Raw genomic sequence first — 14,863 nt, forward strand, 5'->3', positions numbered from 1 at the left:
CTGGTGTCCCTCTACCCTTCCTCTCAGAAATTTTCCATACCCACCTCCCCAGCAAAGCCATTAGGATTGTTGAGGATCCCTCACAATCCCACTTTAGCATCCTGCGCTCAGGTTCTGCAGCATCCAGGCCCGCTCCACAAGACTGTGAAACAGCTTCATCCACCAGGCTGTCAGGATGCTGAACTCTAATCACTACCTCCCCCATCTGCCGCCTCCCTCTGCACTGTAAATATTGTAAATACTTTTGGAACATTTAACTGCCTCTTTATTATTATTTTTCTTTTATTATTTTATTTTATTTTACTGTCGTACTTCACCTCCTTGTTATGTAATTTCTATGATGAGAGCATCTCAATTCCTCTGTGTGTTTTAGCACATGGTGAATGGACAACCAAAGCTCTTGAATCTTGAACCTTTCTGAATAGCTGTTAGCTTGGCTCCTCCACCGAACCCGTCCCTGATTCTCCAAACTGAAAGTGCCTTGGCTGTTGTCAGCTGCAGTTCAGACAGCCCTGTTTTCAAAAAAGGAAGAAAAAAATTTGTACAATTTTACAGAGAAATATTTCTGTCAACACAGTGTCTCTGCATAACCCAAAGATTCATATGGATTCAAGAACAAAATGTTTATCATTGCTAAACTAGAAACTTCATGAAACTCACTTTGATCTTAACTCAAGAACGTATTTATTAATTATCACAACATTTAATCTCAGCAGAATGCAATGATTACATTTTGTATCAAAAGGGTGAAAAATGAAGTCTGGACGTATCTCGATGCAAACTGGAACTTAAAGACATACAGCCACACGGTGGTGGCAGTTTTAATGTGTGGGTCTTTTGTTTGTGCATTTATTTATTATTTTAATAGGTAGAGACAGTGTCTTGATGTAACAAAAAATAATAAACCAGAGTATTTTGCACTGACATGAACTGGAGGATTTTAAATTTAATGAAATGTATAACCTTGCTGTATGAGTCTTGCTTTCTTAAAACAGTCATGTAAACATAGGAGCACATATCGCTCTCAAAAACAAACCAATAATTTGGTACATCTTGCTACTTTTGTGTTTGAGCCCCTTTTGCTTTGAGCTGTCTTAATTCTTTCTGGCTTAGATTCAACAAGGTGTTGGAAACATTCCTCAAAACTTTTGCTCCATATTGACATGATAGCATCACACAGTTGCTGCAGATTTGTTGGCATAAAACCTTTTGCTTCTGCTTGAGCCTCTACAGTCACTTCAAATATTTGTATTTTAAAATATAAAACCAATTATATTTACTGTATGTACCTTGACAAAACAAATCATGAGATTTTGAGAATAAATTCTGTATTAATGTTTTGAGAGGATGGGGAAAGAATTAAAGCCACTTCAAACTGGCTCAAGGGTAATATTATGGCCCCCAAGGCAAGACCGTAAACAGAAAGCTACAACATCCTTTAACAAAATGGCCTTATCATGCTCCCATCTGTCCTTGTCGAGGGTGTGGAGGGGGAAGATGTGCAATGTGTATGTAACTACGTGTGTCAAGGCATGTTGTCAGCACTGAAGAATGGCAATAGAGGCTGGAAACAAATGATGGCAATGCTGGCCAGCAAGGCGGCACATCTAATTGGCATGTCTGAAGTCAGTCTCACACTCACACACACTTAGCCTAAACAGCCCCATTATAGTCCCACAATATAAACCCACCCTTGAAGACTTGCTACAAATACCCTCCACACTGATCAGCAGCCACAGACTCAGAGCTGCAACCAAGACTGTTGAGAACCTAATCCACAGAGAAGATTTAAGGTAATCAGTTGTTTCTGTCTGAGATACATTTTCTTGCGTGACTGCATCCTTACAGTAAACTTGAGACTAATCCATTTGACGGTGGTGGTCTTACTCCATGCAGATGCTTTGCTCCAGATGTGTTCTCCCCTTCCTGACTCTTTACCTGCTGCTGGAGCAAATATCTGCTGCAGCTTTACCAAGCAGATTAAAAAGCAAAAGGGTAAGTCTAAGCTCACACTAAACTGCGGATCAAACAACTTTCAGTCATGTGGAGTTTATATGATCTGGTTTCTGTTGTCAGGAAGTTAACTGGCTTGACCAGGAGGTATTTTCCCGTCTGTCTGATCACTCAGACGGCGGCGACCTCTCTGTGGGGGATGCAACAGAGACTAGCAGGGATGCAGACAGTCATCTCATCATCCCAACACGGCAACAGCACCAGAACCAGTACAACCGTAAAGCCAATGAAAAAAGGTGAGGACACAGGATCTAAAGTCAGTTAACGACTAAATGTATTTTAATTTTTTAAGAATTTATTACAAAATATACTCAACATAAAACACAATGCACTCAGTCTGTAAAATTAATAAAGAAATACAGTCTGAAAGAAGATTTTCAATATTCCTGACGAAAATCTATTCAAGTTATGGGAGGGCTCACAATTAAAACCGTTAATGGGAGGATGAATTAGACAGTTGTGTCAAATTAAGTTGGTTGTTCTCTCTTTACTGTCTTCAGGAGGAAAGTTGCTCCTCTGGATTCCATTGGCCGCTTTCAAATGTCCAGTTTCCGACACAGAAAGGTGGGCAATGAGAGACAGATTGCATGTGTATTGCTATGAAAGTTAAAATTGTATTAATTGCAATTTATATTTGTTTAGCCTCAAGGATTGCTTGCTTTCAGACAAACACCTGCATAACAATGAGTTAAAATATCTTTTTACACAGAAGGCATTAACATTGTGTACATTAGGGTCTTCAGGGGAATTATGTTGCAGCTTTAATGAGCACCATCAGTGTTTCGATTAATATTTTTCTACTGCTATTGCCTACACAATATTCAAGATTCAGGATATCCATTAGTCCAGGATCCCCGTCTAATCTGAGCACAGCATTAGATTGCCATTATTAATTCATAAAGACCTTGTTTTTACCTGAAAATGAAGAACTGAGCATTTACAGTGCTTTTATTTTGCAGGATGGACCAGATGTCAACAGAAAAGACAATATGGATTAGACAAATCTCAAAAGCTGCTCTCCTTTTTTCTACATTCAAACAAATGTGTAGACTTTGTATATCTTTATATTTATTCAAAAAACCTATTTAATTTACTGCCATACCAGTGATTTTCTTGTCAACCATCACCCTCTAGTGGTGGAAGACAAACATGACAGACACTTTTTACAGTGTGACAATATCTATTAAAAGAAAATGTGATTCAACACCTGTTGTGTCCTTTCAACTCAAATAATTAAAAAATACAACTTTTATGTTCCCAAATATTTTTATTTTTCAAGCTACAGTTAAAGAAAACAATATCAGACCGCAGAAAATATAGAATTTGCTTGGGTATTCTCTTCACTTTCACATATGTACAGTTGTCAAAGAACAAGATATGTACACAGAATTGAAGTTGTGCAGGGAGTGCAACTGCTACTGAAGACTTGCCAAGACTCTCCCACCAACAAAAATAGAGAAAAAAAAAGCATGTGGTAGAAACCATATAAACAAAAACGCCACAACCTACACAGCCTTGACTTGTGTCCTGTACACTACCACTTTGATCTCGATGAGACAATCTTGTGTCCTCTCTCTGATGCAGGTGTATCTCTAACCCCACTTCTCAGAAAGCTAAGAAATAAACAATGACATGGAAAAAAATGTACAACCATTTATAAAACCAGCCTCAGTCACTGACAGCGTAAAGCGTCATAACCAGTTGTTTTATAGCAACGTTGCCCTCCTCGTATCAGATGACTTGATAACACACAAAATAAAACAAAACCACACAAAACAAAAACATCAAAATGAAATAGCTTTTAATGGAAATGTTTATGGTACATGGCTATGAATGACTGAATAAGGAGCCAGGCAGAAGCAGTAAATGCTTGGTTATAAATGTATGCAGCTGGGTACAAGCTCATCAGCCGCAGCTCAGATTCTTCAATTCCAGCCACGTAGAGAAAACTGAATTTAGGTTTGTATTTTCAAAGTGAGTCGATGAAAGAATTGTCTGTATGCAACTTCAAATGTAACTACGTGGAGGTCATTTCTGATTATCTCTCATTGCAGTGTGAGAACTTTTTACTTTCAAATTCAGTGATTGCCACTGAAAAAACATAAAAATTACCTGGGATTTTATATATATATATAAAATTAAAAGAGCTGCCCCATCTATCATTATGGCATATTATAAACAAATAAAAGGATTGACAACTTTCATCTCTTCAGATATACAATATAAGCTAACTTTTGTCAGTTTTTAAATTTTATAAATCAATTTTAGGCTGAAAAGAAAGTTGAACAGAGAATCATATTCTTTTAAACTACTTAAGTTCTTGAGAAAAAAAAAACAAAACAACAACAAAAAAAAAAAACATCCACAATGAAGATGAGGACAAGTTTGCAAAAATTATGTGTACACAAATAGCACTGTACATAAAATTAATGTTGGGATTTATGGCAAGTAAATGATTCTCAACTATCACTGTTGTCTTACATCCAGTTATTCAGTTACCAAAAATAAAATGTGAGGGATAAATAAGAATAAGAACGGTTGTGATTGTCCCCCCCACCCTCCAAAAAAAAAAAAAAAAAAAAAAAAAAAAAATCCTACTACAAACTAATGATACAGTTGCCATCCAGGTGATAATTCAGGCTGTTTTGGCTGTAGGCATCAGAATAAGTGAGTTGCGTGTCAGAAGACAGCAAGAAAGGGGAGAAAAAAAAGGGGGGGAGGGGGCGGGCTTGCTCCTTGTCCCTTCCATCCTCTTCACGTCTAGGTGTCCTTTTTGTGTCCTGACCGCCGCACGTCTCTGCACTTGTGGCAGTAAAAGATGTCAGGAACATTTGACTTTTTTATCTTTGCGCATGACAAATGCACCCATATGCTGCACTGGTTGCACTCAATCATCGGCCGCCCCGCGAATGGTTTCCCACAGTAACAGGTGATCAAGTCCCATGAATCATCTCCTGTGTGGATAAAGGTATCAGAGTTAGAGTACTCTATTTGCAACACATAATTGCTAATCAGTGCAGATTAAGCATTGGGAAAAGGGCAGCTTAAGAGAGATGAAAATTTTGTAGTACACATTCAAGATGCAGATGAAAAAAAAAAAAAATCCCTTTTTTAAAGGAGGAAAAAAAAGCGCACAATGTCATACCTGACTCTACCATAATGTCTTCATCAGCGATCCATGTTTCACCCTCACTGGAACTCATATCTGCTTCTCTGATGGATTCATCTGGCTGTGTCTTCATGCTTGAAGTGGAGCCCCCATGCGCCGGCAGCTCCTCTCTGACAGCACGCACCTCTGTGTGTATATTCCGTGCCTCAGAGTCTGTCTCGCTTTGGGCAGCTGAACTCTTGAGCTTCTTAGCTTTTGGCTGTTTGGAGGAGTTTTTGCTGCGTTTGATGCGGGCTCTTTTCTCGCTTTCGCTGCTGCCGCTATCCGCTGCCGTCATGGCAGAGCCCAGAGACAACTTTTTTAGTTTTTTATCCTTTTTGCGCTCTGCCTTTGTGGCGGCATGGCTTTCATACAACGAGTCTTTAAGGCGCATCTTGTCCAGCAGAGTGCTATCAGAGTGCATGCGACGAATATTTTTGCCCTTATTTGCTCGAGCTTTGCGGACAAAAGTATGGATGGTGTGAATGTCGGAGCTCCCATCTGCCCAAGTATTACCCATGGAGCTGCTGCCCCCACCACCTCCATCTGCTGACAGTCCTGAACTGTGTGCAGAGCTGGATGAAGTTGGAGACCAGGAACTTTCCTACAGAGTTTAAAAAAAACAAAAACAAAAAAACATTTAAGTTAATCTTTACACCATGAGCACAATAGGCTATAATGGTCATGTACCAGGAATGCAAAACTAACATTTCACATTCTTATAATCACTCTGACATGATTGTGTTTATTTTATTTTTTTTAGGAGAACAGAACAAAACTAAAAGTAAGAAATTATTTTCAGTGAACAAAACAAAAACAGCTTTTCCTCCAATGCTGGTAAATAACTTTCAATCCAATCCACTTTATTTATAAAGCACATTTTAAAAACAAGTTTCAATGCAAAGAAGAGCAGAAGACTACTGCAGTTAAATCTCTGCAGGAATACTTACTTATCACACCACTGTATTTATAATACAGACTAGAGTCGATTATTTAACATGTCATAATAGATTTTGAAGTTTTGAATCACAACCTGATGTGGCATTACACTAATCATACAATCATTCAATTAAATCACACTGTCCTCATTTTATTTTTGGTAGGAATTTATTTCATAACTATCTACTGATGTTTCTTGCGGAGTTAATATCCTGCCTTTCTGAAGTCATCACTTACCTTCGTGTGCTGAAACAAATACCAATTGTCAGTCTCTAGCTATACATTTTCACCTTATTCATGCCCACAAACTGTGCAGCTTTGGTAGTAGCTAACTTTCATATGTTATGGGCAACATTAAAAACTGCTTACCTCTTTGGGACTGGGGATGTAACCAGCATAGGCCAGGACAAAGCTGCAGAACTTGTTGAAGTCCTCAACAGTCCTCTTTCTCCTTTCAGGGGGCTATATAGAGGACACATTTGTTAGAGAAAGCTAAACCACAGTTACCTGGCTAAACTGAATTAATTATCCTAAATAAAAGAGTACTCACAAGAGGCTCCGTTTTGCACGTCAACAGTGAATCTGGTAAGGAGGAAAAGAAAAGTCAACAAATGTGTATGTTACAAGTGACTTTTCTTGGCTGGCTCAACATTTGGTCGTGAAACACCACAGAATTGCCGAGTATAAAGGATTGCCAAGGGGGGTGTGTTGAGAAACGAGGATAATAATGCTAGCATTAGCTAGCTAACACAGCTCAATATCTTAATCGGGATTATTAGCAACAGGCGTTTTGATCTCACTATATAACCGTGACTGTTCAGTTATGTTAAATTGCCGACAGTTTATTTACAGCAACTTTAACGTAATAATAAGCTAGTATGCCAGCGGACGCTAATGCTAGTTGTAGCTGTGTACTTCTACAACCGCAACCGGTGTCACTTGGTCACGATTTTTTTTTTAACTTTATAAACATTTTAGTGTCGACTAAAAAGGAGTGTTTATTTTAAAAGCATGTCTTTAAAAGGTGTTGCGGACAGGAATGTCAAATACTCGTTAGTTAGAGATTTCTATAATCCATCTGCTAACATTAGCTCATATCTGGATGGGAAGCTAACATCGTATTATTCGGTTTGCAGCAATAACAGTAAATCGAGCTAGTTTTACTTAATAACATTCATATACTATTATAAGAATAACACATTTAATATGACAATTGGAAACGAAAGCTTTGGTTAACAATCGAACAGTCAATCAACTGGCACATCACGCTTTATTTCTTGAAATGGAAGTGGGGGCTCAAGTTGGAAGGAAAAGCAGCTTGAGAGCTAACTTGGCGTTAGCAATGTGCCGCTAACATTTCACCGGGCGTGTCGGCTGAGGTTCGAGCCAATGCAATAATAAGTCTTTTTTTTTTGTAGAAAATAGACCTAACTCTTTTTAAATTTGACCTGTTAACGTTGTTTTCAGTGGTGTGACAATATAGACTATTCAGTAATTATTTAACGTTAACCTGATTATTAGGCGCGTTAGCTAACTAGCAAGCTAAGTGACCTGTAACGATAACATTTAGTAAGCCAGCTACAATAATCTAGTAAAAACTACACCTATTTCCTAACAACGCGGCTTTTGGCCGTTTTACAACAGTTAATAATTTAGTCAGTTGAAAACCATGCTAATAACTAAGCATACGCAACCAAGAATAACAGTAGTATTAGTCTGAATTTACATTTGATTAGCAAGTTTAAAGCTCGCAAAACGACCGTTTTACGGTGAACACAGTAATGTCACAATTCAAGTGTTAAAATAAACAAAAAAAAACTTATATATAATTAGAAACAATAATTGTGAAGCATTACCTTGGTGCTCAGACATTATGTCAAGCATTGTCGCCTCACCGACAAGGCCTTGATATAAGAAGAAGCTGCTTGCGAGCTAGCCGGAGAATGGCAGCGGCCGTCGCTTGGAGCTTTTCCCCAGCGTGGCTGCACCTTTTCCCCTGTAGTTTTACCAACACAATACCAAGGATGCGGAGGACCGATGAGATTTTTCCTGAAGAAGCACCGTTGCGAGTCAACCTCGATTTGGATTCAACAGCGCCCGTTAACGTAGCAGAATCAAAACAGTAATTCTTCTAACGTTTAACGTGGTGCACTTAAAGCTCCCCTTTTTTCGTCCATACATTTATAAATCCATCGCTAAAAAAAGACATCTGAATTTCCGAATCTCGTTATATAAGTGCAAATGATAATTGTAGATCCATAATAGAAACTTCTCTGTTTAAGTTGATCGATTCTTCCCTATACGTACAAATGAACAGAGTTTGGGCTTTATTTCGCACGGTCCTGTTCGTGCGCGGCAGAAACCTCTTGAGGGTTCGATGCTTCATTGGATCTTCTCTAAGGACGCAGCGGGAGGGATATTTTGTTGTGATTGGTTCTTATGGTTAGCGAGAAGTAGCGGATTGGTTGTTAAGGCGAGGGTAGGTGGAGTTAGTCAACAGCGCTGATCCACTTTAGCAGCCACCTTGAAGAAGCAATGAAATTATCGCTCCAGTGTATGCTGGGTAACGTAGTTTTAAATGTAGCTTTGTCCCTCAGTTAAACCGGGGTTGTTGACTTTATTGAACTCGTTTCCCACACTTACGTGAAATCCAGGGGAAGTGTGGGATATGATGTTTGTAAATCTGAGTAACCTAATCCTGGTACCAAGCGAGTAAAGGTAGAAGTTTAAGGTGCAAAGAAAACCCTGTGGTTTGTTAAGTATAGCTTTCTGCAACTTGGAGTACACAGTATTCTTAGCGCTGAAGTTTGTCGTTATTTTTCCGTGTAATCATCTTGATTTTTGCTTTTATTACTGACGTTTAGCTAACATTCTGAAGAATGCTAACTAGCTAATTGTACGTGTGTTCCCTATAGCCGGGTAGTACAATGTTGTCAGAATTATTGCAAGGGACCGATACTGGAGGGTTTCTTATAATACAAGGTAAATGCTTTGAATATTTTCTAAATTAGATTGTTAATGGAAAAAAATAACATTCCCACATTTGTTGGCCAGACATGATAAACCCGTGTAATATGTACATATATTGATAGATACGTGTTGTTACTCTGGACGCAACCTCCTCAAGAGCCTGATCAATGCTGCCTTAAACAGGTATTTAAAGAAATGTGTGTGGTGTCTGCGACTACGTTGTATCTAATTGCGTGTGTAAAGTATATATTCACTAACAGTCATCAATATATTCCCTGACATAATGTTTTACGTTAGGGAGGAGGCTGTCCACGTCCTGGGTTTTGATGTGAGTGAGGAAGAGCTGAAAGATGGATTGAAAACATTAGTCACACACAGGTAATTAAGATTGGTGATCAGCTTTTCTTTTTTTTATGAAATAATTTAAAATGCGAAATTTCTCCCATGTAAGTATTTTTATTTACTTCCATTTTCTCTTCAGTATATTTGATCAATTTCATTTAGATTTTTTTAACTTCTACTTCTACAGCACAATAAAAGTGCTAGAAACCAACTTAAGCAACCACAAAAAACATTTGGCTCATAGATTAATACAGAAATGAAAAATTAAAAGCAAGGTTAAGTTAGGGGAGAAAACCAAAACAAGAGAAACTACACTGTTGTAAATAAATAAAGGGAACACTTAAACGCCACATCTTAGCTCTTGAATGAAATACAGTGCCTTACAAAAGTATTCACCCCCTTGGCCTTTTACCGAATTGGTTACATTGCAACCTCTAATTTGAATATTTTTTACAAATCAGAATTTTATTTGATGGATCTGCACAAAATAGTCCAAGTTTTGAAGTGAAATGAGAAATATAAATACAAAAAAGACATTTCAAAAATAAAAAACTGAAAATTGCCATGTGCATATGTATTCACCCCCTTTGTTATGAAGGCCCTAAAATGCTCTGGTCTAACCAGTTACCTTCAGAAGTCACACTATGAGTGAAACAAAGTTCACCTGTGTCCAATCTAAGTGTCACATGATCTATCAGTATATATACACCTCTTCTGAAAGGTCTCAGAGGCTGCAACATCTAATGAAGGGGTGCCGCTAACCAAACACCACTATGAAGACCAAAGAACTCTCCAAACAAGTCAGAGACAAAGTTGTTGAGAAGTATAAGTCTGGGTTAGGTTATAAAAAAATATCTAAATCTTTGATGATCCCCAGGAGCACCATAAAATCCATCATCATCATCAAATGGAAAGAATATGGCACCATAACAAACCAGCCAAGAGAGGGTCGCCCACCAAAACTGACAGACCGGGCAAGGAGGGCATTAATCAGAGAGGCAGCCCAGAGCCCGAAGGTAACCCTGGAGGAGCTGCAGAGTTACACAGCAGAGGCTGGAGTATCTGTCCATAGGACCACAATCAGCCGTACACTCCACAGAGCTGGGCTTTATGGAAGGGTGGCCAGAAGAAAGCCATTACTTTCTGCTAAAAATAAGAAGGCACGTTTTGACTTTGCACAAAGGCACGTGGGAGATTGTCAAAATGTATGGAGAAAGGTGCTCTGGTCAGATGAGACTAAAATTGAGCTTTTTGGCCATCAAGGAAAACGGTATGTCTGGCGCACACCCAACACATCCCATCACCCCAAGAACACCATCCCTACAGTGAAACATGGTGGTGGCAGCATCATGCTGTGGGGATGTTTTTCAGCAGCAGGCACTGGGAAACTGGTCCGAGTCAAGGGAAAGATGGATGGTGTTAAATACAGAAGTATTCTTGAGCAAAACCTCTATCAATCTGTCAGTGATCTGAGACTAGGACGGAGGTTCACCTTCCAGCAGGACAATGACCCCAAGCATACTGCTAAAGCAACACTTGAGTGGCTTAAGGAGAAAAATGTAAATGTGTTGGAATGGCCTAGTCAAAGTCCAGACCTCAATCCAATTGAGAATCTGTGGTCAGACTTAAAGATTGCTGTTCATAAGCGCAAACCATCAAACCTGAAGGAGCTGGAGCAGTTTTCCCTTGAAGAATGGGCAAAAATCCCAGTGGCAAGATGTGGTAAACTCGTAGAGACTTATCAAAAGCGACTTGCAGCTGTGATCGCCGCAAAAGGTGGCTCTACAAAGTACTGACATTGGGGGGGTGAATACATATGCACATGGCAATTTTCAATTTTTTATTTTTGAAATGTCTTTTTTGTATTTATATTTCTCATTTCACTTCAAAACTTGGACTATTTTGTGCAGATCCATCAAATAAAATTCTGATTTGGTTGCAATGTAACAAATTTGGTAAAAGGCCAAGGGGGTGAATACTTTTGCAAGGCACTGTATTCCAGTGGAAAATCATTATTCATTACATAGTGACATGTGTTGAGAACAAATTAACATAAGAATGATCAATTAAAATATTAACCGATGGAGGTCTGGATTCAGAATCGTACTAAGAAATATTAAATAAAAGTGGAAAGATCAGATCGTAGGCAGACCCAACTTCTGTAGAAATTCCTCAAGACGAGTCAAAATGAGGTTCCGTAGTCTAGGCATGTCTGAAGTCAGTCTGGGCATGCTCCTGTTGAGACGACGGATGTTCCACTGAGGATCTCCTCCCAGACCTGGATTAGGGTATCAGTCAACCCCTGGACTGTCTGTGGTGCGACATGGCCAGTCCATAGCATCAATGCTTTGAATTACATGGTACATGGTAATGATTACGTGTTCCCTTTATGTTTTTAGCAGCAATGATTGGTATACCAAGCAACCTACATTTTGGGTCAGACTAAAACCTATAATGATGTTTATTTCCTACCTAACAAAATTCCAAAACCTGTGTATTTTTCAACACAACCACAAACAGTGGGTCAAATTGACCGTCTTTGTTTTTCACTTGAAGCAAAGGGGTGAAAGTGTGGTTTCAAACTTATGTTTCTGAGATGGAGATACATGGGCTCTGTGTAACATCGTGAGCTGCATAGCTTGTATTGTATTACAAACACTTAATGTCTTCCCACCTTTTCAAGCAGTGGCCCACTAATAATCTGTAATGCCTACATTAATTTTCTTTTTTGCCATTTTTGTTTTAAATGACTAGCCATGCGTGAACAATATTTTCCATAATAGGATTTTTCCAATTTAAATGAGCAAACCATCCATTTAATTCAGTTATGGAAAAAATTACACTAGTCATTTTATTTGGGTATAATAACTGAGGCAGAATGTTCATTCACAACATATCAGCATGACCAAGCCATGATCTATAAAGGATATTCCATTTCAACAAATACAATCCAATATGTTCAGACATGGAATTAAATGAGTTTAATACAGTTTTATCAAAGTTAGTCATAATTACTATTTAAATGGACCATTTTTTTTCTGTCCAGTGGCATCACCTCTGATTTATTAAAGCTGATTCTGTATCCAGAGAAGACACCAAGCTATATATATATATATATATATATATATATATATATATATATATATATATATATATAATTTTTTTTTTTTTTGATAGATTGATTAAACTGACGAAGTGATTATTTCCTTTATTTCTTTCAGGCTACACATTCACAGTGCTTATATAGACCCACTTGGATGGTCTGATCACCCAACTTTCACAGTTCAACAGTTTAGTTTGGTGGAACTTACACATCTGATTAAACAGACCTCACACCTCAAACCAGCTACATTGGTGATTGACTCTCTGTCATGGATATTAAGACATGTGAATCCACCTGCTGTGTGCAAGACACTTCAGCAGCTCAAGAAAGGTGAGAAATTATATTAAATTTTGTGTCTGTGTTGTGTTGAACCTTTTATGTGGTTTTGTTTGAATGTGTAAAGTTATGACTTCCAGAGTTACATTACTGTTTTGATTCTTGTCTTTCATGAAAAGCAAATAATTTCTATATCATCAAGGTATCTATACTGACCTATTTTGGTGTAAAGTAAAGCTGAAAGACAATGCACTGCTTCATTTGTTTAAGAGTTGTTTACTGTGTTTTCATTAGGGGGAGCTGTGAGAGCTATTATAGGCCTGCTCCATGCAGACATGCATCAAAAGGGGACTGTGGGAAGCGTCTGCCACTTAGCAACTTCAGTCATCACTGTGACACCTGGAATGAAGGGAGATGAAGCAGTGGCGAAAATAACAAAGCGCTCAAAATCGGGGAAAGTTATGCAAGATGTAAGCAGCGTTTGTTCTGGGACTTTTTTTCTTTCTTTGCTATGAATCATTGATAGCTTTGTATTTTTATCTATAGGAGGAGATATTCAGCATCAACGAGGATCTTACAGTCACAGTCCAGAGCAAGCCCTGCAATCCTGGACACAAACAGAATGACACTGATGAACAACAGGTGCAGTTTAACTTATGCTAATTACTTTTATAGAATAAAATTGAATAAAAATGGGTGGAAAGACATGATAGGGCAGAAAAAAAATGTATTTTTGTGTTTCTATAGGTGGACCCAACAGCTAACTTGACCTTCAATCTTCGATTGTCTGAGACAGAGCGCGAGGCAAAGGAGAAACTTGCACTTCCCTTTGTCTTCAGCAAAGAGAAGTCAGAAACTTTTCCACAATTTATTCATATGTTTCCTCTTTGACTTAAGAAAAAAAAGTATAATTCTTTTTATTTTTTTTTTAATATCTTACAGAAAAACCGCTTTGCTTCACTCAGGCCCGGGATCGGGACGAATTCTGTATGAACCCGATGCCAATGACGACTATGACCAGGAGGATCCTGATGACGATCTTGATGTTTAGGATTAAGGCATAAAGCCTGGTGCCATTTTCCTTGCCCACTGAACACAATGAGACATGTCCATCAATGGAGACTCAATTCCTTATATCACCTAAAGGAATTTTGATTATGTAAATTAATGTGTCATATGTCTCTAAGAAATATTCTTTATAAAATGCAAGAGTTTTCTCTAATTTTATGGATTGCCTTTTCTTTAAGCTTTTCATGGCATGAAAACATGTTATGATACATTTTCTGAGCCATTGTGCTGAAGTTAGTCACATCACATGCACTATATCTCTGCTTTGTGGTCTATGGGTAAAAAAAAAAACAGTACAAGGGGTCACAGGGTATTTAAAGTAATAAAATGAAACATATTTCCATTATAGAAATTATTTTCCTAAGATGTAGCCTTCTGTTAATTATCTTACTGTACAAGTTAAATAAAAAAGAACTTGTCAAACATATCCATTAAATTAAGAAAATGTGACAAGAGCACAAAAGAGCAGATCATTGCTAAACACAATCATTCCAGTGATTTACCTCCTTGAAATGTATGTGATTACCATTTTTTGATAAGCTATAAATTAAAGAGAAGTTGGTAGATAAGTTGCAAGCACTGAGTTACTTCATTGGAGCTTTGTACTCAATATATATTTCTAGCAGCACCACTTTGCATTATCAAAATCAGTGGTCAAAAGCTATGTCAGGGTAGATTTACTTCCAAAATGTTTTTAATATTTAATCAAGTGTAGGGGAAATATTAATAAATGGCAGAGCTTGGCCAGACAATGTTTATAGCTAAAATGACTGCTCTTGGCAAGTGTCATTGTTGAATAGCTTTAAATCGCAGTTTAGCGAGATTTATTGACACCAATAAAGCTGCTGTCATAATAACGTTTTTTATGACACCAAAAGTCATGTTTGAAATACGATACACTACTATTAGCTTAATTAGGTCAAAGGATAAATTGACAGCGGTGTGATACGTGGCTAATTTTAACAGATTTTAGATTTTAAAAAGACACACTTGTTCGTCCATGT

General features: G+C 37.9%; 2 protein-coding genes across 3 annotated transcripts; one reads left to right on the forward strand and one right to left on the reverse strand.

The window, feature by feature from the left end:
* Positions 1–3,797: 3,797 nt before the first annotated feature.
* Positions 3,798–8,446, reverse strand: phf23b (PHD finger protein 23b). Its single transcript, XM_041986083.1, has 5 exons — positions 7,957–8,446; positions 6,651–6,682; positions 6,470–6,562; positions 5,159–5,765; positions 3,798–4,967 (listed from the first exon to the last, which is right to left on the reverse strand). The coding sequence occupies exons 1-5, from the start codon at positions 7,982–7,984 to the stop codon at positions 4,774–4,776; spliced, it is 954 nt and encodes a 317-aa protein (XP_041842017.1). The 5' UTR covers positions 7,985–8,446; the 3' UTR covers positions 3,798–4,773.
* elp5 (elongator acetyltransferase complex subunit 5) lies at positions 7,461–14,229 on the forward strand. 2 transcript variants are annotated; one of them, XM_041986085.1, is made up of 9 exons: positions 7,461–7,479; positions 9,016–9,082; positions 9,193–9,253; positions 9,368–9,448; positions 12,634–12,845; positions 13,086–13,261; positions 13,338–13,433; positions 13,539–13,639; positions 13,734–14,229. In XM_041986085.1, the coding sequence occupies exons 2-9, from the start codon at positions 9,028–9,030 to the stop codon at positions 13,840–13,842; spliced, it is 891 nt and encodes a 296-aa protein (XP_041842019.1). In that variant the 5' UTR covers positions 7,461–7,479; positions 9,016–9,027; the 3' UTR covers positions 13,843–14,229. The 2 variants fall into 2 exon arrangements, with proteins under 2 accessions (XP_041842019.1, XP_041842018.1); XM_041986084.1 differs by lacking the exon at positions 7,461–7,479 and adding an exon at positions 8,471–8,831.
* Positions 14,230–14,863: the final 634 nt, after the last annotated feature.

Source organism: Melanotaenia boesemani, chromosome 5 (genome assembly GCF_017639745.1).
Source record: "Melanotaenia boesemani isolate fMelBoe1 chromosome 5, fMelBoe1.pri, whole genome shotgun sequence".
NCBI lineage: Eukaryota > Metazoa > Chordata > Actinopteri > Atheriniformes > Melanotaeniidae > Melanotaenia > Melanotaenia boesemani.

Coding starts and splice junctions, on each gene's coding strand:
- phf23b (XM_041986083.1), bottom strand. CDS start 7,984: ATGCTTGACATAATGTCTGAGCACCAAG. Junction 6,683..7,956: donor CATAATGTCTGAGCACCAAG/GTAATGCTTCAC, acceptor CCTCCTTACCAG/ATTCACTGTTGACGTGCAAA. Junction 5,766..6,469: donor ACATCCCCAGTCCCAAAGAG/GTAAGCAGTTTT, acceptor TAAACTCTGTAG/GAAAGTTCCTGGTCTCCAAC.
- elp5 (XM_041986085.1), top strand. CDS start 9,028: ATGTTGTCAGAATTATTGCAAGGGACCGATACTGGAGGGTTTCTTATA. Junction 9,083..9,192: donor AGGGTTTCTTATAATACAAG/GTAAATGCTTTG, acceptor ATATATTGATAG/ATACGTGTTGTTACTCTGGA. Junction 9,254..9,367: donor ATCAATGCTGCCTTAAACAG/GTATTTAAAGAA, acceptor GTTTTACGTTAG/GGAGGAGGCTGTCCACGTCC.